This window comes from Chlamydotis macqueenii, chromosome 7 (assembly GCF_036417535.1).
Source record: "Chlamydotis macqueenii isolate bChlMac1 chromosome 7, bChlMac1.mat, whole genome shotgun sequence".
In the NCBI taxonomy this organism is placed as follows: Eukaryota; Metazoa; Chordata; class Aves; order Otidiformes; family Otididae; genus Chlamydotis; species Chlamydotis macqueenii.
Window position 1 is genome coordinate 10,233,645 of NC_141562.1, and position 27,198 is coordinate 10,260,842.

Here is a 27,198-nt window from a genome sequence, read left to right on the forward strand (position 1 = left end):
TGTGACTAACTTTTCTCTTTGCTATGCCCATTCCAAGAAGGACTGAGCAAAGATTACATTGCTGTCACATTTTTCCTGTTTTCATCAAATCTAGCTTTTTGAAAGCTCTACTACTAAGCTTTCCACAGCAGGTTCAACCTGCTAAACTGTACTTGTGCAAAAAGAGATGCCCCCAGTACTGCCAGACTGCGGATGACTTGCTTAGAGGCACTCACCTGTGGGCTTCTGTGAGCGCATCTCCAACCTCCATCTAAAGATTATGAACTTGCACAATCAAGTCAGCATTTCTTTTCATGGTTTCAACAATCATATTTATTCCTTGGTTGAAAAGGTTTTGGTTCAACAGTTTTATAAACAGACTTCACAAAATGTGCAATATTTATAAACATAGTTCTTAGTTGCAGTGGTAGTAAGAATCTTGACTTTAATCATAAAGTTCACTTCAGTTACGCAACACAAGGTTGGTTTTGTTCCCCCTCTTCTCCCTCCTCCAATTGGCACTTCATTGTAAATTGGAGAAACATTAAAAAGACAAAAAGTTAATCTAAGCATGATGTTACAAGCACCTTGCCAGAGTATTATATTCTAATAAGGCAATTTTTTGTTTTGTAAAGTCTGATTGTGCAACTTGGAGACCTATAAAAGGTGACAGAAATGCCAGCCTTCTCCTATAAGGAACAGGCCTTCATTTTTGCTTCAAAGTTTTCACACCTTCACACCATCCCTGTTAAAAATAAAAAAGTACAGCTGACAATACAGCAGAATATACCCCTAACAGGGCGAAAGGAAATTACAGTAGACAAAGGCGGAAAACACAGTGCATAGTAGACAAAATAAGACTGTTCTAAAAAATAAAATAAAAAAGAAATAACAGAAGAAAAAGGAACTGAACAAGCAGCAACAACGGAATTTTTCTAGTGGAAAGGGGTGTTTGGGCTTCATAAATAAGTGAAAAATTACTAAAATACTTTGCTGTATAATATAAAAACGCAAAGTGTTTTCCAGTTGTCACCTAAGCGCTAGATGCAACTTTGTAGGAGTAAGTATTTGGAGGCAGCTTTGAGCTCTGATTGGTACAGGCATTCCAGCAGGGTAACGCTGCCAACAGCAGAAGAAATCCACCCAGTAAGACACAAAAGCCGCTGAAATAGAATGCAGTGTCATACTCCTGCGTCCAGTCGTAAAACCAACCTGAGGGTGAAAATGAGAGAAGCAAGTCAGTGAGGAGTTAAATGTAACACAGCACCGTAAGTTAGAGAAACATCATGGAAAAGCCCCCAACAACAACAAAAAAGGCCAAATCTAAAATGCAGTTTGACCACTTGGTGGTGAAACGTGCTTTTCATCAAAGTCAAAACCAGAACACAATCAGCTTGGCCAGCTCAAGCAAAATAGGCTTTGATTTTTGCTGAAGATTTTGATTTCAACTTTCCATTGTTATTAGGACCAACTAGAACTACTTGCATGCAAATTAATGCTGTCTGGTCCTGACAAGCTCATGTTCATGTTACAGTATCTACCTTGACCTTACCTACAATTGGTGGTCCGAGGCTATTTCCAAGTCCAGCAAAGAACATCAATATCCCATACGCGTGAGTCAGTTTCTCAATTCCCACGGTCTTTGTTGTTACATATGGAAAAATCGACCAGTTCCCAGTCAGAAAACCCAAAGTCCCAGAAAGCATAGCTAATGTAAGGTAACTTTTGGCAAATGGAATTGCAAACAAGGCCATTCCTGTCATTAGTAAGGTAGTTACATATAGATATAAAGTGTTAACCCACTTAAAATCTGCCATTATTCCTAAAGTCAATTTGCCAACAGCAGTCATAATGCCTATAATGGAAATCAGGGGCACATGATAGTCCTCTTCATTAATGTTTGCACTTCTTGCTATATCTTCCATGAGCAGAGAAGGAGGAAATCCACCAATATCAAAGAGCAAGATGGCAACAAAGAGAGCTGAAAACACTTTGTTTTTAAAAAGAACCATGGTTTCCTCCCAGTAGTTCAAATAGAGCTGCCACTTTCTTTTGGCGAGTTGCTTGCAGAAGTTTGTCTGTTCTACAACTTTCTTTTTATAAGTTTCTTTCTCATTTACATTTATTGAGCTTAATACATTCTTATTTAAAATGCTATCCTGTTTGTAATCAGGTATATTGTTCGCACATTTTTCATCAATGTAGCCCTTTTCAAGGATGCTGATGTTTTCTTCAACAGTCTTTTCTTTTCCATGGTAAACAAAATATTGATCTGGGACTTTCTCTACACACGTTTTTTCTGGTGGAGGGGACTCAGATGACTCTAATGGTCTCATTAAGCTGCCACATGCTAATATATTTAGAGACAGTGCACCAACTATTAGCAGACAACCATCCAGTCCATATAGATCAATAAGCTCTCTTTGCAATGCTGCATATATAAAGAGTCCAACACTTGAGCCTATAAAAGGAAAATAAGATCAGTTTAAACTGAAGAACTGAGAACATCCTTCAACACTAGTAAACTTCTACATTTCAGTAGCTACAAATATACTGCCACAGAAATGGCAAGTCATTGGTGCCTCTCTCTCCCCAGTCTAATGAACTGGTAAGTTACCATCCCTCTTGAAGTTACAGTTTCTTTACTGAGCATGCACAAAATAAAAAGTCTTTCAAAATATCTGAACAATTTATGACAATTAACACTAGCAGATATTTAATCAATGGATGTCCACTCACAAAGCTTTGGTCTTTCAAGTCAATTTAAAGACAAACTTCAAATTAAATTATTTGCTAAAAAAAGTCTCTAGCCTATATTAAAGTCATTTATATACTTCAGTGCTAACATGGGAAAAAGTAATTATAAAATTCAGACTTGTTTTGTCCTCCAGGTACTAAAATTAACCAAGGCTCAATAAGATCAGGCCTGAAGGCAAACTACCTGGAATCCCAACAAAAACGACTGGAAATTACTACAAGGAACATTTCTGCAGAAGTTCCCCTTTGTTCCACTAGCGTGGATCTGGCATTAATATCTCACAACACTGACTGTACTGACCAAGTCTCTCCTCACTAACAGCTACTTGAGAGTTTTCCTTGAATTATCTGACGTTCATTTTTCTGGGATTCCTTTAACACACATTGACAAGAAGCTGGGATGAACTCTTGAAAGATTTCAGAATTTAGTCTCCTTTTAGATTGGAAATGAAAAAACATTTGAAATGTAAGCCCAAACTTTAACTACTTCTTTAAAGATATAACTGATGTGAGGTTATGGTGATCCAGCATTTACCACCTGCGTCTTCAATCTCTTTCTCACCTCTGATCTTATGTAAGACAGAAGAGGGAGAAGAGAGCTTTATGGAAAGCTTCCCCTCATTACCCATGGCATACAGCCCAAGTCACTCATGAGTCTGCCTTCATTTTAGTGAATATCCTTTTCTCATCTATACAGATAACCCATAGCATACACCTGCAAGTGCAGTTACTATTTTATCTGAAGTCTGTCTATATCTGTTCATTGCTACTGATGTTTTGACTTAAAAAGTACTTCAGAAAGTGAGAAAAACATTTTTTTTTTTTTTTATTGCCAGGGTAATGGTAGCTGTATCACAGTTGAAAATTTAGAGAGAATGACAGTTAAGAGGCATACCTGTTGAAATCAGACCAAGTGCAAGGCCTCGGCGTTTGTCAAAGTACTGGCAAGTGATGGTAACTGTTGCGGTATACAAAAGGCCACATCCAAGCCCTTGAGAAAAAGAGAAATAAAGCGTGCAACATACTCTGGGCACTGAACATGCCTTTTTATTCCCCAGATCATACAGTAGTGTACCCTGGGCAGAGAGATACCTTTTGACTCTGGCTCAGCACGAGCCACACTGGCCTCATATTGACAGGGCCTTTAAGCTGCCTGCACTGTCCCACCTCACTCTCCCCTGACCATCCTTGGCTGCAGAACTTCCGTGGAGCAGGCTGGGTTTGAGGAGTTCACCAGCTCAGGTTCTGTGCTACGTGGAAGGGTTACATGGCTTTCAGTCCAGGGGCTGGCCCCAGGAAACAGCAGAGCTGCATCCGCGTGGCAGCGTGCCCGAGCCAGCACACTGCTGGGTCCCCGCTGGCCAGCGAGGTGCCCGGGTTCCTGACACAGTTAATCTGATGAACCACCCACAGCAGCCCTCTGCAGCACAGGGGGCCAAGGTCACCACCTGCCAGGAGAACAGGCCTTTCATGTCTTTAGCACAGCCTTTTAGGTGCAATCCAGTTATGTGCAGAAAAACACTGCTCCCTAATGATCCCTAATTTATCAAATTAGAATCAGTACATGACAAAATTCCTGAAGAGATATTATGCCTTGAAGACTGGCACCTCATGCCTGCAGAAGACCTGCTTAATTCCCTCCCTTAGGCAAAACCTCAGCTTCTCCATCTCTAACAATCACATCAGAGGACAAACCGTTTTCAAACCCTGCTGAACATATGCATTGCCTTCATCTTTCACATGGTAACAGTTTGCCTGTGCGACAGCCCTCCCCGCCCCAAAGTAAAGTATTCCTTGATTAATCGAGTCCCAGATTACTGTTGCCTCTGTGAATCAGTTTCCCAATTTCAGATACATAAATTGAGACTCAAAATGAAAAAGATAAGTCTCTATTTGAAGAAGAGGTGTTTCTTACCAACAACAATCCCATATGAAATATACAGAAAGTAGATGTTAGGTGCAAAACTGCTAATCATGAGGCCACCGGCCACCATAAAGCCACTGAAAATTGCCACTGGTCTTGCTCCAAAAGATGATACACATATACTGCAGACAGGACCTAGTGGAAAAGCAGGAAAAACATTCCTAGTAAATACCAGCACCAGGAAGAACTTCTAAAAAAATCTCAGTCTAGTCTATGGAAATGTTTCTCGCAATAAATATTTTAATATATAATTATATTAAACAACAATTCAGAGTACTCATTTTTTACAGGATTCTTTAAAAGACTCAGTTATAAAAACATACAAGACCAGGCTTTGCAAGATTTTTGCTCAGGGAGAACCTGACATCAAGACCATGAAATGGTACCAGGGTTGGGAGGGAGACACTGAGCAAAACATTATTTAAACACAGGATGATGCATACATACTAGGCTGTAACACTGTCACTGCACTCCTAAGCACTTTGTACAAAGGTTCTGAAAAGAATCTTCCTCTGTAGGTACCAAAAGAAGTTAGACTATCAGCCAGGCTTTAACCAAGCAGGCATTTTTTGACAGTGCTTCAGAAAAGATAGTATCTGTATTCATCATGACATAAGATGAGATTTAACAAACTGAAATGGAAAATAGTCTGATCATAATCATGGTAAGAATGCCATCTGGTGCTTACTTAGGGGAAATATCTGCTGATACACCAGATAAAGACAAACAGTACTCTTCCCTAATATTCTAGTGAATTAAATACCTGCTAGTTAGTAGTCTACCAAATAACTGTTTACTACCTATCTTGGTTTCTACTGTAAAACTACAGAAACGAAAAGGCATTTATTGAGAATGTCCAGAGCAATGCTGACGAGGTTCGGAAGAGGTTCTCCCTCTCTTTAACCCCTTGATATTTCTTGGTTGGTTAGTTCTTCAAAACAAGAACAAAGTGCAGGCAACATTCATGCTCTGCCTGTACTCAGCCAGTTCTCTCCTCACAGGAGTTGTAGAACACGCACTTATTTTCAGTTGTGTGACCTGGAATACACTTTTTAGCCCAAAGTAGCGTGCAAGCTTGATGCCCTGCATAAACAAGCAACCAGCAAGGGACCTGGCTTGCAAAAGACAATCTCTCATCTGAAACCCTGCAGTTCCAAACATTCATATATAGACTCACATATTGGCCCCAAGATCCTAGACTCGGCAACTCTGAGATTAGAAGTTAGATACATAGATGAATTATATTATTTAAAAAACAGCACCCCCCTCCCCCCAGCACCTCTGTCTCTCATTTGCTGCCATACAAAGACACTCCATGGTTGATACAATCTGCAAAAGCAATAACTTTGGAGTCTGCCATTTGTTAAGGTTGGTCCTCCCTGACTCATGCAGAACTGAGATTCCCAGCAGATGGGAGATGAGCCCAGAGGGGTGATATGAGGTGAACAACAGTTGGAGCCGAGGAGGGTGCTTGCCTAGGTTTGCAGACAGGAGCTAGCAGCTGGGAATGTAGGCAAGGTTTTCGTGTGGTTACCGGCCACAGGACAAGCAGTTCTGGCAGGCAGGAGCACAGATTTGTTAGCAGGTGAAACGATCCTCAAAGGCAAGGCAGGTCAGAACTTTTGCCCTACGTAAGAGCTAGCTGCCTATGGAACGTGAAGGGAAGCGAGTCTGAATTGGGGCTTATCCAGGCAAAGAGCTAAAGAAGGATCGAGAAAAATCTGTGGAAGTGGGGTTTATTTCAATTTTGGAAACGATGAAAAAAGAAGATGTAAGCGCTCGTTGCTTCTCAAGAGTCAGCACGCTGTGGGAATGAAAGCTGGCCAGAATAACTTGGGCAGCGCAACTTGTCGAGAACAAAAGCTGGGAGTATTAGATTGTTGCTGATTCTTAGAATTAATTACCAGAACTGGCAAATTAAGATTGGTATGTTTCCTAAAACCATAGGATTTAAAAATAAACAAAGGATTGAATCTGTATTACATAAAAAATTCTTCTACACTAAAAGAACATTAAGTAGTGATAACTTAATTCAATTAAGCAGAGGAATTTGCACTCTTTCTATTCTTTATTTCTCACCCACTACCTTGCTAAAACAAACAGTGTTTCCCTTCTGCCTGGATCTATATTTTGACACAGATTCTTTCAGAAGGTCTCTGCCCAACCTGGGATGGTGGTACTGGTACAGACTGTACCGATCGCTACTAGAGGATCTGAGATGAAGCTGGACCCTCTGACCTCACACCAGAAAAAGGGAGACACGGAGCTGAAGAACATGTCTTCATAATCTGACAAGGACATTCTCCTCTGGAACATCATCAAAAGTATCTCTGACAGGGTCCAAGAAGATGCTCTTCCAGCTTCTCCCACTTACAAAACATAATTCCAAAGGAGTACAGAAAGTAGAGAGATCATTTTGCTCTGACATGGAAAACAACCTGCACAAAAGTGAAGAACCTGCTCCAATAAGCTCGGTATTATTGTGTCACCATCTCACAAAGCGAGAGATCTGGCAGCTCAGCAATGACCCTGTTTATAAGAAGGAACGCCAGTGTAAGTATTAAAATACTTATTATAGGTCTCCAGGATGAGAAGAAAAACAGCTCCATCTTCCCCTACACACTAGGCCCTGCTTTCACACTCCCCTCATCGTACTGCTAGAAAATCAGAGTCACAAAAGCAAACCCCCATGACAGCCAGCATCTTTGTTTTTTCCCAGCCTCCTCGTATTCCTTCTCTTTCTATGTTTCCCAAAGAGCTGGCTTTTTTTTTTTTCACCAGGCACAGTACCTTTGGTTATTACTATGGTATTTGCACAGGAGTTCGCTGTACACAAACGTGATATTCTCTACAAGTAATTCAAGCACAATGAGCTCAAGGCAGTTAATTCTGGTCAAACATCTAACTTTCCCAGAGTGGGACTGAGACGTGAACGCCTGCCCTGTGGATTTGGTTCAAAGTGGACATTCTGAAGAATGTAAGAGTTTACATACAGCTGCATAGGAAACAGCTCGTCAGACAGCATAAAGGTTTTAATTTAGTTGACTCTTTTTCAGGAAAATCCTTCCACTGATAATGTATTTCTCACTGTAACGCAGGCAACATAAAAATAAAATCCTGCTGGCAATCCTCAATTGGAAGCATGGAAAACAGCTTTTAAGCTAGTATTTTCTTCAGTTTGCTGAGCAAGCTGGTATTAGAATAATATTTGAAGACATTGATAAATTCTTACCTCTTTTACAAATAAAATCTCTGGGGCTTTTTTTTTTTTGTTCCAAATTATGCCTCTCAAAACCAGATAAAACTCTATCAAAAAAAGCTATCAGCCCAGTTTATAAGAAAGACAGCCAACTCCAGGAAGAAGACTGGACTGTTCTGAAAGACTTAGAAGCCAGAACAGTGACAGCCACTGCTTCTCTGCACACAATCACTCACGGCTTGGCAGACAGTAATGAAATTATCAGGCTCTGCAGGGGAGCAGTCAAGAAGATCCTTAGACAAAATGGGAAGAAGTAGCAGAAAGAAGATGGGCTCTCTCAGTAGATCTTCATGCAGAGAGATCAAAGAGGAAGAACTCCTAGGAGGAAACATTCGTACACTGATATTTTCATTAAGGATTTTTTTAATAAAAGACTTAACCCTCAGTGAGACTCGGATGTAGCAGTGAGTCCTTCTGAGATGTGAAAAAAAGCCATCTGCTGCTCACACAGGAACTTTATAACTACTGCAATCTTCTGACCTCCTGACAAGTACAGATATTAAGAACTGTTAGAGGACATCAAGAACTAACACTCTCTTCCTCAGTCTTCTCACATTGAGAGAAAAATTCTGCCACCTAACACTTCCCTCCTCCACTTGCTCATCTCAAGGGTCCTCCCTCCTTCACTTCATACACACATAACACCTTTTGCTAAACAAACAATACTGGACAACTGAGTTATTTTTCTTATCATCTGCATTAATCTGACCCACCCTACTTGTTGGTATCTGTCTGAGAGTGTTGAAATTGTAGAGTAGAAGGAATGCTCATGGACTTACATAAAGTCCACTGGACAGAACACAAGAATATTTTTTTGCATATTAAATGCATTGCTAAAACTTGGTCATAATAAATACAATATTCTCCAAGTATTTGTCCTTTGGATAAGACTATAGATCAAAAAAAGCCTTTTTATACTGGACAGCAACCCACTCCCAGCTGGCTGAAAGGACTGCTCCTTTCTGATAAAGTTATTAAACAAACTGGGCTCCTCTTCGGTGGAATCTTTGCAATACCCTCTCCCCTCCCCACAAACTATATATACCTTCCCTAGCTTACAGTGGGGGCTATCTAAGTGCAAGACTTTTGTCCAAATATATGCAGATGCTGCAAAGTTTTTTAGAGTTGTAAAAATATTGCTTGAAAACACAAAATTAAGCTTTTTAAACATTTAGCACTGAATGCCTTGGACCAGCAGAAGCGCTCCATTAATTTATCAAAACATGCCTTTCAAGGAAGAATCTTCCCTTTGTTCTTTCGCCATTAATAAAGGGGAGTGGGAATGGGAAACATATTGCTGGTGTCTCCTGCTATGCTGAATATAGTGAAGTCAGCTCGTACTACAAACAGCTGTGGTGCCAATTACAGGCGCCAAGGCCTTTGTCTGTTTTGCTTTTAACAAGTGTAACATGGATCAAATTTAACTTCAGGCTCCAAATGGATGTAAAATTAAGAACACTTGGTACAAGAGAAACACACGATCTTCAACAATGTAATATCCTCCTCTGGCGTGTTTTAGTAGGGGAAACATCCTAAGCTCGTTCAATTTTTTCCTGTGCAACAGGCCCCACATCATCCATGGAGCTCTGTGCCACATGTACTATAGCCTGACCAGCATTATGACACCTAATATTGCAGAGGAGGTCTCACCACTGTGAGACTGCACCCTGTGCAATAACACTGATGCTTTTTTTTAAAACTGTTTTAGGCACGTTTCTTCCAATACCCTGTAAGGTCACATCACAGAAAGTTATATCTCAAGTTATCCCACAAAGAAGAGATCAATCAGGTCCCTGTCCCACTCCCTTTTCCAGCTGATGAGCTGAACAGTCCAGCTGAGGGCTGAGCACCGGCCTTAGCAACGCTGACTGTGCTGCGAGCAAGAGGACAGAAACTGAACACCAGGCGGCTAGGAAGCTCCTCTCAATAAACAAGGTACTGTACTGGGTTTCTATGTCTCCAGTCTAAGTTTAGCTCTCACACAAGTCAGAAGTAAACACTGTAGAAAGGATACAGCAAATGTGAAAGGGCTCACCAGCATCAGCTACTTTAAAAATGTTTAAGACTACATGTACAGAGGGAAGGGGAGAAGACGCACTGAACCTTTTTCTGTGCCAGCTGGCACACATATAAGGACATTTTCTTCTTTTTAGTGAAATTACAATACTAATATAGCAAAGTCACTGGACCTGCCTTCCACTGTTACAGAAGCTAGCTAACCTGTCTTCCAGTGCTACCAACAAGAAAATTCTTCCTTAAGAAAATGGACACTAACTTATTTCCTTTATGTAGCTTCAAATCTACCGTAACTGCCATTCTTTTTCCAGTCTGGCATCTACAGCTTCAGACAGGTAATATGAAGTTGTAAAGGGCTCACAAAAGAGTCTTAATGGCTCTTCAGAAGAGCTGAATTGAAAGAGCGGAAGTCTCTTGCATCAATAGCAGAAAGCCTGTATCAAAGTACAGGCTTAAAAGAACATTTAGAAATCATTTGATTGCAGTCTCTAGACATACACCACACTCATTCAGAGACACTTCAAAATATACCACTTAAAGATAACATTACTCATCAGGAACTTGTATCATAAGATTATATACTTCTAAGGTAGGGAATTCACTACTGAGAAAAGTTGTAAAAGATGGAGAATGCACTAAAAAACACATTCTAAATCAAATGAGAATTACAATATTTTCTGCACGCTACATGGATTGCTTTAAGAGTACCAATACTTGAAAATATGTCTTTGGATAACTAGATCAGAGACCAGAAACCACAGGAGGAGACAGAACAACAAATACTCTAAGAGTCAAGTTAGGAGCAGTAAAAGGCAAGGGGACTACTGAAAGGCTTGGGCGGGAAGCTGTTCTGTTACTAGCATTCACACATGCTATTATATTGCTTGCAATCAGCTTGCTTGGGGAGATTGTTACTAAATTACACATAATATATTTTCACATACATGAAAAAAATAAACAAATTCAGAAAAATTCAGCTAGCCCAATCATCTATTTAACACAGGCGACAACACACAATGGTCCCACCCAGGCCATAACACTGGAACCTGCAACAGGAGAAATAAGAACAGAAGCAAGTTCTCTTTTCCTGTATTTATGAAAAGGGCCTGACTTTGCAATGTGCTATATCAATGGCTTTGCACTGAAAACACGTATGTTCTTTATACTGGTGACTAGGTCTGAAAAAGGCCTGCTATGAAAACTGCATGAAAAAATGTAACTTGTCAAGAGCATTCCAGTTTTAGGTAGAGGTTACGATACTTACAGTGTCCCTTCAACAAGTTTACTTTACCTCAAGTTAACATTACAGTCAGATCCCAGCTTGATAAGACAGTGGGATCTTCCATTTCAGGCTATCACAGGGAACATATATTTTGTTTTCAGTCAACTGTGATAACATCAATGCAATTAAAAGGCCCTCACTGTACTTTTCTTTGAAGGCATTAAAAATAGGAATGATTATTAAGCTTCCAAATCCCAAACTGAAAGAATAAAAGTACACTGACAGACAACGTTCCTGTGAACCTGTCAAAATTTCAAGTAATTTAATCATCCCATACCAAAATCAATTACAATAGTACCTTTTATTTGTGTTATTCAGTCACAAAAGTTTCTATTTGCTCTAAAGCACACTGCTGACAATTGCTCACAGTGGCAAGACAGAAGGCATTAAGAAATCTGGAAACCAGCATGGTGCTGACATACGAGAAACAGGGCTAAGGCTCTTCTCAGAGGAGTGAGCCAGAGACTTCTGGTCTCCAGGGAGAGGGTTTTTCTTCATCCCGTCTCTCGCAATCCCCTTCTGCCTAGTTTTTCTTCAGTAACTATCTTGTTTAGCTCCCCCCACTTCTTTCTCTCACTCAAGTTTATCTAGGTCTTGATCCATTAATACCACAAGTTAATGCCCTTAAAATAGGAAATTTTAAAAGTGTGACCAAGAAGAAGTGTAAAAAAGAAGAGCAGTCTACAGTCCTTCGCCCACTTACACCCTGGGACTGAACACAGTCTTCTTGTGGTTAATGATACACCTGCCTTTGCCCATTCTTGTTCTACCTACTGATAAAACACAAGTGTGACACCAGTAGTTGGCCAGTTATAGCGTCTTACAAAGCAGTGGTCTTTATTGAGGTTTTTATCACTATTTCATCACCAACTTTCTTTTAAGGAGAGATTTACCCAGAATCCTGAGCTGCATTTTGTCCACTAAGCTACATAATTGCTTTTGCCCATAGCAATTTCTCTGCTGACAGGCATTTTTTTTCCAGAATCAGCAAAAAGATAATAGTTCCTGTGGTGAATCTTTGAAAAGCACAAGTTAGTGGTATTACTCAGTACAATATCCATGCTTGATATTAAAACAACAACAACAAAATGGACCTATGGATTCTCAAAGTGGTGTTTTATTTCCCTAAAACCCTGCTGTCACTCTCCAAGTGGCAATGTCTTACTAAAGAAAAGCTTCCAGTAAAGTTATTTTATTTAATGCCACTGTTATCCATAACTTTCCAGGCAAAAAAAAGAGCCCTCACCTACCCTAAATGGACAGTTTACTTCTAGAGCTGAAAAATGAGTAACTAGTTTACTGATTGGCTTTTTTTTTTTTTCAGATTAACAGTTTGCTTTGATTGTTTATATACTAATGCAAATGTTAGTCTTAAGGCCTAATTAAAACAATGAAAAGATCCCATCAACAAAATTACCATTCAGTTTCCCAGACAGAGTTTGGTTTTTCTAGTTTATTTAAATACAATAATTTTGAATTTTCTAAGGGTAATATTTTTATTGCTTTTTTTACCATTATATTGTTTTGGTTTATGTATAGTGGAACTACAAATGTAATTTTCTTACCCATCTTGACCTAAAACAAAAATGCAGCATCTTCATTCTATCATTTGCAGCTGTCTTTAATATAATTCCAAAAGTACACACAAATGAAAGCATTTATTAGAAAGGAACATTTCAATTTAAGATAGATACTGCATCTACACTTACTGGCAAGCAAACCGATTCCATTTGCTAGCGATCCAACCCAAGCGGTCTTGCCTTTCCCTTCTCCAAAAGCATCCAGCCATTCTAAATACAAGACTCCCACCGCCAGCGGTGATCCATAACACAAGAACTGAGTAAAGAAGGAAACGACAACAATCACCCAGCCCCAGCCACCATCTGGGGGTTTCCGAAATACCATCTTGTCAGATGAGTGCAGTTGTACAGGCAGAACCTGTGTAACGAAAACACAAACAAAGCAGAGCATTAGAAATGTGACTGACCTAGGTTTGCTGATACAAGTGAGCTGTACAGAGAAGTACACATTCAAACAGAGCTTATTTCAAACATCCTTCGAGAAATATATGCAACACAGCATACAGGCAATGAAAATTAGTTACCGTTTGGTACTTCTACCTCTTCTGCATAACACAGGAACGGGACACAAAGCATTAGTAAGTCACACATACATTATCACTGTATTACACAAAGGGGGAATATTTCATTTTCTGAGTGTTAAATAGGTTTTGTGAAGACCTCAGGCATTAATATCTGCCAGAGTTCAACAAAAAAACTACATGGCCACCAGCTGTTAAGCCCTCAGGTATCCTGAGTGAAGTGTATGGGCTTGAAGGACAAGAAAAGCTGCAAGTAAAAAATAATCTCAATAAATAATTTAGGATTTAAAAAAAAATCACAAGTATAAAAATATTAGTTCAAGGTCCCCCCAGCAAAATTTTTAAAATCCCTACTTTGCTGTAATCTCAGCATAGTACCTTGCAGTTTAGCAAGGTGTTTGCCACCAGATAGTGTACTCTGTGAGGGGTGGGTCAAGAGGAAGACTGACATTCTGGAAATAGTAACAGTTCAGTACTCTGCTCTGTCAACAAGATGATATGCAAAGGAGCGATGCATCCAAAAATCACTTTGTACCTATTAGTAAGTGAAGTGAGTTCTAAAACTGTATACAGGTGTTGGCTTCTGTGCCAATACGTGGCAATATTAAACACGCACACAAAAATCTCTTATAAGCTGTTACAGTGTCTGTCCTCTGCGTAGTTTGCACACATCACCCTTCCCCAAGCTGGGACTCACTTCTTGGACTCCATGAGTACCACCTTACTCCTTTGCATGGCAAGATCCATCACCTGTGCATCTATGGCTTGAAACAACTGACTGTCCTCATGCCTTCACAAGACTAGTTTGTTAACGTAGGGACCAATGCCTCTAACATCTAGCAAAGAAGTCAGAGGTTGTCCAGGCTAAATCGCTTTGGAGTTCAGATGACTCCAATGATACTGTGAGTCCCTGTGCACACAACTAACCTGCCCTCCCTCTCTACAGGGAGCAATCTGCCGAAGTGATGATCACAAAACCCATGTTCTGTTGCTGGCTCTGTCACTAACCAGACGTGTGATTCTCAACAACTTTATTTCCTTTACCCTGTAAGATAGAAACAGATAAGATCTTACCCTGTTTTCTTTGTGAAATACTCTCAAGGACCATCTTCATGCTACAGCTTACACGTTAAGACTGCTGCAGTACCAGTTCAGCTCTGGGAGACCCCCCACAAGAGGCAAAGCAGAAAAATAAACGTGTCGCACTGCCTTTTTGACTTACAGCCCAGAGGAGATGGAAAAAAATTACTGCTGTATGAAAGCAATAGTGTAAACAAGTAGACAATAACAGAACTTCCATTCAAGCTCCTCGTACTTATTGCTCTGGCAATTTTTAAGAATTTGCATGGAAAACTTACCAAAAAAACAACAGTATAAAATTTTGGGGAATAATTACTATAGAGACATTAAAAAGGCCAGTTCTAGTTCACAGACACACTTAAATGTTACTTTGAGGGCAAGTACTTACAGATGACGACAGAAAAGTCCTTCAGCTTCCTACAAATGTACCCTCACTTGGCCACTCCACCTGCAGGAAAAAAGCAGCAAAGCAAGTTTTCAGTTAAGTATCACTGCAACAGTGAACATAACTCTGAAAAACTGGCGTCTTCACATTAAGTTTCTTCTTTTAAATATCTTTTCAGAGAAACTTCAAAAGCAGTCAAGTTATCTCAGTGGAGAAATACTGATCCTACCTCAATTAATTAACAGCTGACAGCAACCTTGAGCCCCAAAATAAGAAAAACGTTGTCTACTAATGTAAAATAAACTTTGACGTTCTAGGTCCTTCAGGAGTGATTTACAATTTTAACATACTGACAGTCCTTCAAGATATAATATTTCTTGTTACCAGTATTATAAAGTTATATGTTTCAGTTATAAACATAAGCTCTGACTTTTTTTTTTCCTCAAATGTCTGGTAAGCGTACCTTGATTAAATCAGATGCAAGGGTGGCACCTGGGATTAACAGAAATCATACCACACCATACGGTATCGAAGCATGAAAAATCTGCTTAAGTTACTTTCCTACAGCAACAACCTTTATACAAAAGGGGAACCCCATATTTCTACATAAAATATTAAAACTATATGTATGCAGTCACCAAAAGTGCTGACGTATGCATCTCTCCGTGCATTAAGTAAGTATCACTTACCTTGTTTTGTCCCTAACTGCAGTAAAAATGGTGGCAATAAGTAACAGCTTCAAGAAAAGACACTTCCACTGAGACAAAGCAAGGAAGTTTTCAGTAAACCACTAAAATCATGGAAATTGATAGTAAATAATCCCAAATTGTGTTTGTTTAAAAAATAATCTTTAGAAAACAAACACATTTTAGCTGTTACATTGATTTCCACTATATTGACGTCCTAAAATTTGGCTCAGAAACAACCCTGAGTTCAGTTCCGCTATTCTAAACATCTGATGGGGAGGAAGTAAGGGCAGGGCAGGAGAAGAAAAAAGTTTTTGTAATCTTAGGTCACATAGTCTTTTCTAATAGAAAGGCTAAAAAACTCTGGATCAGTTTCTCATCTGCTGCAAGTCTGCACAGCTTTATTGACTCCAACAAACTGCTCCCAACTTACAGCAGCAAAAGAGCTGATCTACATCCTGATACCTCCTATTTTGTGCCACAGATCTCTTTGGCATCTTTCAGCTTAGTAACAGGATTTTAGGTAGCAAAACCATCTCTGCTTTCTAAACACTTCAAGCCATTTACAGTCTGCAATTGTCAAGCAAAAAGTTAAAATCATTGTCATTTCCCCTCCCTCCCCCCTCCAGAAATCATCCTCAAAGTGAACACAGATCTACAAAAGTCTCAAGAGTTTGTTTTTAAGAACCAACACGTCCTGGCTTTTCCTTCCATTTCTTGCAGGTTGCTCTTTCACCTCACGCTGCTGTGCACCTATTACCTAAAATAAGGTGTATTTTCTAACTTTTCTGGAGGCACAAAGTCCTTCTGAAGAGAGTGCGTGAGCCGAGAGCCCTGTGCAAGGACTCATTTTCTCAGAGCCCTCTGCTATGATACCTGGTTAAAGATGTCCCAGACAACCAAGCTGCTGCCGGGACTGCGGCTATAAATACATCTTCTATTGGTACATTATTTAATGCTTCCCTGAAAATGGCAAGTTGTAGTATAAAAGCTTAGCAGCACGAACAAAAGTCAACAGTAGGAACTAAACCTTCGCTACTCCCAACACTGCCTGCACGGGCATCAAATCTGTGCATTGACTTGGGAGGGATCCAAAGTGCCTTTCGCTATTTTCTGTCTGTGTGGAAGGAGGACACCGCCTGAACAGATACACGCGATCATCAAAGTAAAGCAGCAGAAACACATACAGAAAAGAACACTTCACAGTTTTGTTTTCTCTTGGAACCAATCAGGAAGACTTGTGTGATCCTGGAAAGAGATGAACAACCATGGGTTTAAGGTTCAAGTGGGAACCATTTCACAAAACTTATTGTTCACAAAACCTAAGGATGTTGTTTCAGACTCCAGGAAACCTAGCCACATCAAAAACACCGAAGTGGAGAAATGAAGCATAAAGAATTAAACAGTAACTTGAAGTTTGGTCAGAAAAAGCTGTTCAGTGAGTTGTACTCACTGAGAATAAGAATCAGAGGAACAGAGCTGCTTGATGAAAGCCTTTACCAACAACAACAGAAACCCTAGAAAACAGAACAACAGTTTTAATATGGAAAGAGAGGGAGGTCTGGCTGCAACTATTTACTTTTATCTAAGCAGCTTTATCATAATATTGAGCTCTTTTTCTACAAATCTTAAAATTTAGCTTAAAGATGACAGAGGAGCACAAAAAAAAAAGAACTAGTCTAAAGAACACGGGTATGACTGAAATGTTAGCCCTCAGCACAGAAACCTGTATTAATCTGAGGCAAAGGGAATCTTGAGAAAGACAGAAGCAATATGGTTGTTTCTAGTTTATTATTCGTGCAACTGGAGTCTGGTTAAGTATGCTGCTTTCTGCGAGCAGCACATGGCTGTAAAGAAAGCCGATGTCAGCAGAATCACTGGGTGATTAACACTCGGCTATCCCAGTTTTGCAAGGCACTGGTACAAATGAAGCCAGTACCAGCCAGAATGGTTAACATCTCTCATTTTAAGTTGAATTAGATTTCATGTAAATTTCTATTTATTTTTCAGGTAACATTCTTGCCATTATCATCTGAAGTTTCTGCTATCCTTAGCTTGCAAGTAACACCGAGAGCGTTAGAGTAGCAGTGATGCATAACAGTTGTTTTGAAAGTACTCATCGTACCTCCATAGGTACTGACATGATGGCATAAGCATTACATTAAATGCACTGAAAAAGACACATCTGTACTTTGATGACATCAGACTTTAACTGATGTTCTAACTACACGAGCTCCCCATATTGAAATATTTGTCTTTAAGTTCTTTCACACTGAATGTATATATTTCCCTCTCAGTCCTCAGCACTCAGGTCTACCTCTTCATTGTGCTCCTCCACTTTCCCTTCTTTAAGTTAGGCAAGAGGCTCATCAACAGAAACATTTCCTTCCATTTCTGCCTGACCAGGGAAGAAACATAGTGTCTAAACCAAACCAGAACACCAGAACAAAACTTACCGACAACATAATAACGTTTTCCCATTGTGCAAAATAAGTTCGCATAAGGAAGCATCAACCAGACCAGCATTTAAACCAGCCAGCTTTGTACAAATCTGTCAAGCTCAGCAGAACCAGTCCTACCTGTTTCCAGAGCCTCACTGCCCCAGAGGGGATGGAAAACCCCCCCACAAGTATAACTGCCTGTCAGATACCAGCACGCATCCACGCAGACAGATGTAACCAGCGCTGCTATACACCACCAGCCAACTCGATTTACCAGAGGAGGACTCCTCTGCAAAACCAGAGCGCGGTACGCGCCACCTCACGCATCACAACCTGCGACGGCTCCCCTCGGCGTCCACTCTCCCAGTCGGTCCACGTCCCTTGGCTTGGCCAGCTCCTCGGTGGGGATGGATGGGCTCTTATAGCCCCCCGGCGCGCCTCGCCTCCCCCCACACCCCCAGGGGCCAGCCCACTCTCCCACTCCACAGGACCACGTTACACGCATCGGTGCCTTCCAAACCCCTTTGGACGGGCAGTGCCCATCCACACAGCGACAGGCTCCAGGAGAAGACCGCAGGTTGCCTTCGCCAGCCCGATGCCACGCATGCGGCGAGGCAGCCTCGCGCCTTCTGCCCCGCTCCCGGGCTGCCGCAGCCTCCAGGACCCCCGTGGGCGCCCGCAATGGGCACACGCTGATGCCGATGGGTGCCCGCTGCCGTGTGCCCACGGCAGGCACCAAGTCCACGACACCGGTGGGTACCCAGCGGATGCCAACAGGCACCCACGGGCGACGCTAGGCAGTACCCAGCCGGCACCACGGGGGTGCTCACAGCGGGCCCCGAGGGGTGGGCGGCCATGGGCACCCAGGGGCCACGGCAGGTCCTGAGCCAGCTCCCGCCGCCCAAGTCCCCGTGTTGCAGAGGTCCCTGCAGAGCCCTCCCCCCCCGCCCCGCCAAGTGCCACCGGCCTGGCCCGGCCGCCCCCGGGCTCGGGACAGCCCTGCCAAGCGTCCCGCCGGAAAGAAGGGCCGGGCAGCTGCGGCCCCGGTGGTGGGCCCGCCCGGCCGCCCCCGCCGCTCCCGCCGGCCTGGCCCGGCCCGGCCCCCTCGCTCCCCTCAGCCCGGGTCCCCCCCGAGGCGGTGCCGCCTCCGTTACCTGCGCCCCGCACCGGCAGCAGCGGGCGGCCCGTGGGGCAGGAGCCGCCCCCGGCGAGCCGGGGCAGCCCCGCATCCCCGGCGCGGCGCGGTGGGGCGGGGCCCGGCCGCGGCCGGTGCCGGCACGAACCGGTTGTAACTCGGGCGGGGGGGGAGGAGCCGCCGGGGGCCGCCAGCGCCTCCGCCTGCAGCCCCAGGGCGGGGGGCGGTGGGCTTGGCCCGGCCCCCTCAGCCCTCGGCCTCGCCCCCCTCGCTACCCCAGCTCAGGCCGGGGACGACTCACGTTGGGAGCGGCGGAGCCGCAGCCCGGATCAGTGTGCGTGGCACGGACAGCGCTGCGAGACAGGAGAAGGTCGCTGTCAGCTCACACGAGTTCAGCCTCCTGCAACTTTCGCCCTCCACACTGCAAAATCCGTGGCAGAAGCCGGCTGAATACTCAGCAAGGATCAGGCTCTGCACCCCAGCTCCGCTGCTGTCTCTGCCCAGTTAGGCCAGCTAAGCTACCCGCACCGGCTGCAGGTGGAAATACAAACAGTCCCAGAGCGGAGTGAAATTTTGAGAGCTGTAATAATCCTAGAGTTGAAAGTCTGAAGCAATATCAGGTGTTTACAGCCCCTGCAGTTCCTACAGGCGTGGTGTAACGCCTTCCAGACCTGCAGTCCAGATTTACTCAGTGCAATATTTACAAAGGTTCATGAACTTCAAGTGTCTTTTAAAGTGCCTAGATCCACCTTGCAGTGTTCAGGCAAACAGTAAAATGAGTACTTGCTACTGGAAGGACTGACAGAAGAATAACAAACTCAAGACTCACTTCTAAGACATCTCTGAAGCGAGGCGGCCTCCGCTAGCATCTGGTTCAATTCTGGGTATCTCATGTCAAAACAGGCAGTCAATAGAAAAGGAAAAAACAAAACAAAACAAAACAAAAACATACAACACCAAAAAACCAAACAAACTACCAGAGCTCTAGAAAACTGGTCCATGGAGGAGAACTGAAATGAATGGCACTTAAACTAGAGAAAAAGTAGAAGAGAAACATAACATTCCTCAAGAACTGTAAAGCAGGTACTGCAAAAAGAAAGGAAGGAATTTTTCTGCATACATGTTAGATAACTAAAAGATGTGAGTGGGCTTAAACTCCACCCAGAGATATTCCTTCTGATATTAGGAAAGCAAGGCTAGCTTGGTACTGGCAGAGATTTCTCTGGGAGAGCATAGCATTTTGGGAACACACGTGCACTGAGTTGCCCAAGCAAGAAGTGACTGAAGACAGCTGTCCGGGCAGTAAACATCCTCTGTTTACTTTGATCATTTCTTGGGCTCCAGGACACAGGCTGAAATCGAAAGCTAACCGAAATCTTTCCAGCCAAGAGATGGCTGGAAAAATAACAATTCTGAAACAACTGTCCAAGATGTGCTGTTTCCTACACTTCAGTACAAAACTAATAAATACAAAAAAAACCCCCTTTTTGCATACAAGTGCATATAAAGTTCCTGTTCCCACTATAGTGCTTGATATAAGCGTTTTGCTTTTTGAATTCTACAGAAGTTTAAAACCCAATGTTGTGGGCTAAAATTAAGCACAGGACATTTCACTCCAGCAAAACTGGTTATGAGTATCTGAAAACCATGGTGAAGAAGAATATTAGTGTATTCACAAGTAGTCGTTAGACTACTGCCTGCAAGAAACTTTGAGTTCATAACAGTTTATCTACCCAGGAATGTTCAGAAGAGTTAAGGCATATCAGTTGCAGCATACACTGAAATACACTGGATCTTTATGCAGAGGAAGCAGTCCTAGTCAGATGCAAACTGACTTTAGATCACAGGCAGCTTTGGACCTGAACGAGAAACCCTACTTGAGAAAAAAAATCCACTTTAAATGAGTATATATTGATGCTAATGACTTTGCTTTAACTTCTCCGGATGCTCTCCTGGTGACAAGTCCTCTGCTTTTAATTAACTCTGCTTTTCATATGAACGTGTCAGTCAAGCAAATGCCATAACTTCGAGGGGGCAACCTTGCTGGCAAAAGACAGACCTGTGAAAACAAGCCACAGAAACAAAAGGCCATGTGTCCTTTGTCCTTGGTATCTTAACAAGGAACACAGCTCCCTCCTACTCTAGGTTTCTGCTCACTCAGTCTACAGTATTTTGGCAACTGGCATTTGGCTTCGATTTCAAATCACTGATTAATCTTCTCACTTCTTCACTTCAGAAACTCTTCCTACGGGGCCTTCAAAAGCAAGTGAATTTTAACAGTGCCATAGCTGCACCTTCCATAACCACACTTTTGTCCCACACATCACCACCAGCACTCTTAAACCTTCACTTTAAAATAGAAAATGAAGGGAAACATTAAATAATGCCTAGAAACCCCTCCCTCCCCTAGCCTCTGGGGTTTAAGAATCCAAAGGATAAAGGTACTCACGTAGCATAGCTGGAGATGAGAACAACATCTAGTTAAAAAGTTACCTTTACACAATCTACATAAGAGGAGAGAGTCTGGAATAAAAGGGCCAAGTTAATACATCTAAAGTTTATTGTCATCGTCAGTGTTTTGTTAACTTGCTTGTGGAAAATGTCTATTAATTATTGAAGGAGAAAAAAGGGTGAGGAACGCAACCAGTAGGTTGACTAGAGTTTAATTTCAGCAGATGTATGTGCACTTGCAGAGTCTAAAGGACACTCATTTGTCTTCAGCAGCCTTAAAAGGTAATACTTCAGTAGTTATAATTTAACCCTTCATGTGAGAGGCAGAAAGAGTGAGGCTTGGCAAGTGCTGTTCGAATGCACTAAGCAGGGTCATTACACCTTCTCTCTGATTTGTGTGAAAGGGAATAAGTTTGCTTAAGCTGCAAAGAATGCAGATTTCCCTCGAGAAGCCAATAAAGTACAAGTCACCCTGGTGTCATCACGGCTATGCTGACAGGGAACTTGGGTGATGTTGTTTGCGGAGATGCAGATTTAGCGGCAGAACCGCCTCCCTCCACCCAGTCTGTCTGTCTGTCACTGCCAACACAGATTGCAGTGCATCCACGCCACCGCCTTCCGAAGAGGATCCATAACAAGGGCAAGGAGGTGCTCAGATGAACTGTACCACCAGTCTAACCACCGTCTAACAAACTGCTCAGCTGCGTACTTCCAAACGCTGATTTGTAAATCAGTTTTCTGTGTTAGTCTTCAAATCTACATATACATGCAAAACAAACACCATGTGCAAATCTTCTATACCACTTGTAACAAAAGAAATGTAGCAGCCATTTAGATTGAAACATTACAATCTATAATATCTTTTTTTACTTTTACAGGACTGAAAGGGTTGGTTTTTTTTGTTCTTACACTACCCATATAGGTATCAAGGACATGGAAATAGTACAAGAAAAATTCATGTAAGAAAAGTAATTTTATCACGCTGTTCACTTAAATACTTTTGCTACGCAACGCAATCAACTAATGCAGTTGCAAGGAAAGTTTTTTGAAGATTTCAGAAGTAAAATTGCTCAGTAAAAGTTTGTCGTGACAAACTAGGGAAATACGGCAACTTTTACATAATGTAATCTTCTGACTCGGCCGCATATATTTGCATTCTCGAAACTGATAAAGGAACTATTTCTGTCCGTTAAATAATGATGTTCTATGTTAAGGAAAATCACAATAATTTCAAGCTATTTTTAAAATCACATATACTTCAACTACAATACAATAGTGCACAGGAAATGACAAATAAGTGCTGGCAGCATAAAGCGCATTTGCCAAGAGTATAAAATGGAAATAAAATTAGTGCTGCATCTCCAAGCAAAGAAATAGATCAGTTCCATTTTTCTAGAGCATCCACTTTCAAGGAATATAAAGTAGTACATTTTTATTATGGTTATGTCTCTGACGACCTCCACGTTTGCCATATATGCACCAAGATCAACGCCAGCACAGACCACAACTGCTATTTTTACTGAGATAAAAATTTCCTGTTGTTCAAACCCATCTTCCCATGTGGCACTGTTCTCATTAAGTGTCCCTCACACTAAAGCCAAAACCCAGTTAAGATGGTGCTTACTTACTAGGATAGCTCAGAATGCACTCCTTATCTTAGGGAAAGGATTCAATTTTCTTTATGGATTGGAAGAAGATTCCTTACAGAAGAAAGGCACAGGTCAGAGCTATCTCATATAGGGTGAATCTTGTATATACAAGTATGTATGGTTACACTAGACAACCAGATGTCAGTGAAAATACCAGCTTATTACAAAAATCACAATACATAAGTAATCAAATCACTTTTTCAGAAAATAACTTAATGAAGAACTTCAAATATCTTTCCCCTTTCTAGATGTCACAGCTCTTTCTGAGCTATTGTATATATGGCACAAAATGCGTGCTTAACTTAGAGGCTGACTGATTTATGCTACCTCTGCTTTTTTGGTTTTATTCAGGAATATCAGATTGGTTAAACACATTCTTACTTTCAGCACTGGATGGACAGAAAAGAGAGACCTGGACCCTCAGTATTGCTGAAAAAATGGCATGAGCTAGAACAAAGCAAGTACCAGAATGTCCCCTCTAGTTCCATGCTATAAACTCCTGGGCGATGGCTACAGTAATCAGAGGTGTGGCAGAGAGCATGATGAGGTAGCAAAAATGCACTAAGAACGTCCTTTAAGAAAATAATGACTCATTTGTTACACAGAACTATCTCCAGCTTCTGCCTGTGGAGCACATGACATGAAGAGGGCTGTTACCAACCACATCACAGGGCTGCTGATTTCCCAGTGGGAACCAGATCGTACAATATTGTGCGAGTTGGATGCTCTAGAAATCCTCAATTCCCCTCTGGTGGATGGCTTTTATTCTTTGTAAAGACTAAGTAAAATAACTTTTGTAAATACAGGCCAAGTAGATGACTTCAGCTCCAGAGCAAAAAAGATGACAATCTCAGTATATCAAAGGCAAGTACTTTTGCTGAGGTAGTCAGCAGGTAAAGCATGAATACTGGAGACAGCTCCTCAGAAGCTGTGTTTCCTTATTCCCTGCTGACAACTCATCCACGTCTTACCAGTAGAAAATACTGCAGTTTAATGGTACACATTCATCAGGGCAGGAAGTAGCGTAACGCATTCCTGTGAGACTCTGCAGAGTACAGGCATACACTTCTCAATCTTGCTTGAGGATTAAGTTCATTTAATAGAGTTGAGTTGGCTTCACCCTCACTTATTTAAGTACATTAAAATACCAAGGCAGGCATTTATTTTCTGTCAATGAAATGGAGAGGCTAATGGTAGCAGTACTGTCGTGGTTTTGTTAGTGAGGGGGGGCCTAAGGTGGTAGCTTCTGTAGGAAACTGCTAGAAGTCGCTCCCCTTTGTTCAGTGGACTCGGCCGGGCCTAGGGCGGACCTGCTGCTGGCCAAGGCCGAGCCGATTGGTAGCAGAATGTCCCGTGATAACGCCTCTGCGATAACGTATTTAAGAAGGGGAAAACGGGAAAAAAAAGAGAGGAGAGAAGATGTGAAGATGCTGAGCGGGGGCAGAGGCGCAGAGGGGGAGGCACAGGCCTCATGGGCCTTGCAGGCCTCACCCTCTGGCCTCTCGCCAGGCGGCTGACTGGGCCAGACTCCGTCCAGCCCGGCTTCAAGAAGTGGAGAGGAGATGAGAAGTGAAGTGAATAAGATGTAAAAAAGATCCTGAGAGACATCTACCAGCCTGTTGTGAGGAACGGCTGCAGACGCCAAGGTCAGTTCAGAAGGAGGGGGAGGAGTAATATGGCTCCTGGCCAAGATTCCCCTGCAGCCTGTGGTGAAGACCATGGTGGAGCGGGTTGTCCCCCTGCAGCCCATGGAGGTCCACGGAGGGGCAGAGATCCACCTGCAGCCCGTGGAGGACCCCACACCGGGGAAGGTGGATGCCTGAAGGCGGCTGTGGCCCATGGAGGGCCCACTGGGACAGCTGTTCTGAAGGGACTGAACTCCGTGGAAGAGATGACCCACGCCGGAGCAGTTTCACGAAGAACTGTGGCATTTGGGTGGGACCCCACAACGGAGCAGGGGAGGAATGTGAGGAGTTCTTCCCCCAACCATGAAGCAGCGGCATGAAACAACGCATGATGAACTGACCGCAACCCCCATTCCCTCTTCCCCCCTGTGCCGCTCGGGAGGGGAAGGTAGTAGAGTTAATATTAAGCTTGGGAAGAGGGAAGGGTGGAGGGAGGTTATCTTGTTCTCTGTCTCATTATCCTGCTGTTTGTAGTAATAAATGAATAGTTTTCCCCAAGTCGAGTCTGTTTTGCCCGTGACGGTAACTTTAAGGATTTCTCCCTGTCCTTATCTCAAGCCTCGAGCCGTTTTTCCTTATATTTTCTCTCCCTGTTTTCTCGGAAGGTGGGGGGAGTGAGAGAGAGAATGCGTAGTCTGGTCCTGATCAGGGCTGAACTACAACAAGTACGAAACTGCAAGTGACCTAAAATCATCTCAGTGCAATTTCATTTCAATGCAAATCTTGTCAATATTTTTTTCCTGTATAATGCAGTTCTGCCAGTTAAGATGTAGCCTTATTTCCAGTACTGCCCTTAGCCTAGTCTTGGGTCTTTGCAGGCTAAGACCACGATTCCAAATTACACTGCATTTTTGTAGTTATGCTTATGCATTGATCTGTTGGCAAATGCTGAAGCAGTTCACAATTTATCTCCAAATTTCTTTAATGTGTCCCAAAAAAACCTATGTATTTTAATTTTGTACTGCCATGACAAACTTGTTCAGCAGAGGGACCAGAGGGAAAGGAAGATTCCACAATGGAAGAAGTTTATTTTAAGCCTATATTAAGCTGCCACCGGGGCTTGTCTAAATATAGATTTGTCCACTGCAAACACACGCAGAGTTACTCAGCAATGGCAAGCAGGCTTTACATTCACAGCCAGGCCCACGATAACTCTCACTTGCAGCTGATTCCTGAAGAAGTAGTTTGTAAGTGGGTTTTTGTATCCAAAGCGAAACATCGACCCAGAAAAGCTTACCGCCTCCTGTTGCCATCCCGTCTTTGTCATCTAAGCTTTGGGAAGCTCTGTGAATGCTCTCAAGGTAAGAAGCGAGCTCACCAAGGGGCTGTAGCTTTCAGGCCCAGCTCCTCAACTCACCGTGGTTTGCAAAGGACAGGCAAGGAGGGGCTGCGCAGACATGTTCCCCGAGCTTCTGCAGTGGCTCACGCGGGACAAGGCAGGAAACAGCCTGCGCTGGGCAGGCGTGGGTCATTGTTCTGCCACTCAGAAATCCCAGCATCCGTAACACAGTTTCCTGCTAACTCCTGTCCTCCACTTGTTAATGCTTGCTCTGCCTCCGAACCATCAATCCTTGTATTCTGCAGCATAAATAAATACTGTGCTATCCTGAAGCCATTTATCTCAAGTACTGGTAATCTCACCACATCTACAAAGAGCTCAGACAATTTACCCTCAATAAATTAGCCTAAAATGTACTTGCTCTGACAACTACAATGTAAACATATCCCGTGTGTTCTACCACTGCAATGTGATACTCTCTCCAAGTTTATGTGAATCATCCCCTCAGTGACTGAAGAGAATTGGAAACCATTGTCTGTTTACTGATCATTTCAGTTTCCTTACCAAAAAAGTACAAATACAAAAACTGTCTTCACTGAAACAACTTGGGGCCTCCTCTGTAATTTGTCTGTAAACCAAACAAAAATAAAATGTGTAACTGTACCTGTGTTACACTTTATTTGGCATTTGGGATCTGCTACTTAAAGAGTTCACAGCAACGACTGCCAGATGAAAGGATCAGGATGCTGTATTTCAGTGGGCTGGCAGCCCAAGATCTGCCAGGGCTGTGCTCTTTTTGCTGACCTGGAGTCAGAGTTGTGCAGGGTCAGCATGTGGGATGGTTCCAGACCTCTGTGTAATAGCTGATCCTAGAGGGGCTTTTATCCCTGAGGTACATCATCCACCAACTACATTGTGTAACAAGAGCTATCTCTGAAACCTTCGCAATCTGCTTTGAGGTGTATTCCAACTTGTTCAGTAATTATTACAGGAAGTAGTGGAACAACTACAAAAAGTTAGAAAACCAAATGGTCAGTAGAATATACACATGTACATACTCATCTCTGTCCTGAAAACAGGCTGAGGAAG

At 42.5% G+C, this 27,198-nt stretch overlaps 1 protein-coding gene across 3 annotated transcripts; it reads right to left on the bottom strand.

The window, feature by feature from the left end:
- On the bottom strand, window positions 1-27,198 carry SLC16A9 (solute carrier family 16 member 9). Of its 3 annotated transcripts, none has more exons than XM_086752174.1 (8): window positions 27,168-27,198; window positions 14,787-14,846; window positions 14,246-14,363; window positions 12,927-13,155; window positions 4,652-4,795; window positions 3,632-3,727; window positions 1,532-2,440; window positions 1-1,191 (listed from the first exon to the last, which is right to left on the bottom strand). In XM_086752174.1, the coding sequence occupies exons 4-8, from the start codon at window positions 13,120-13,122 to the stop codon at window positions 1,013-1,015; spliced, it is 1,524 nt and encodes a 507-aa protein (XP_086608300.1). In that variant the 5' UTR covers window positions 13,123-13,155; window positions 14,246-14,363; window positions 14,787-14,846; window positions 27,168-27,198; the 3' UTR covers window positions 1-1,012. The 3 variants fall into 3 exon arrangements, with proteins under 3 accessions (XP_086608300.1, XP_086608299.1, XP_086608301.1); XM_086752173.1 differs by lacking the exon at window positions 27,168-27,198 and adding an exon at window positions 19,065-19,186; XM_086752175.1 differs by lacking the exons at window positions 14,246-14,363; window positions 27,168-27,198 and adding an exon at window positions 19,065-19,186.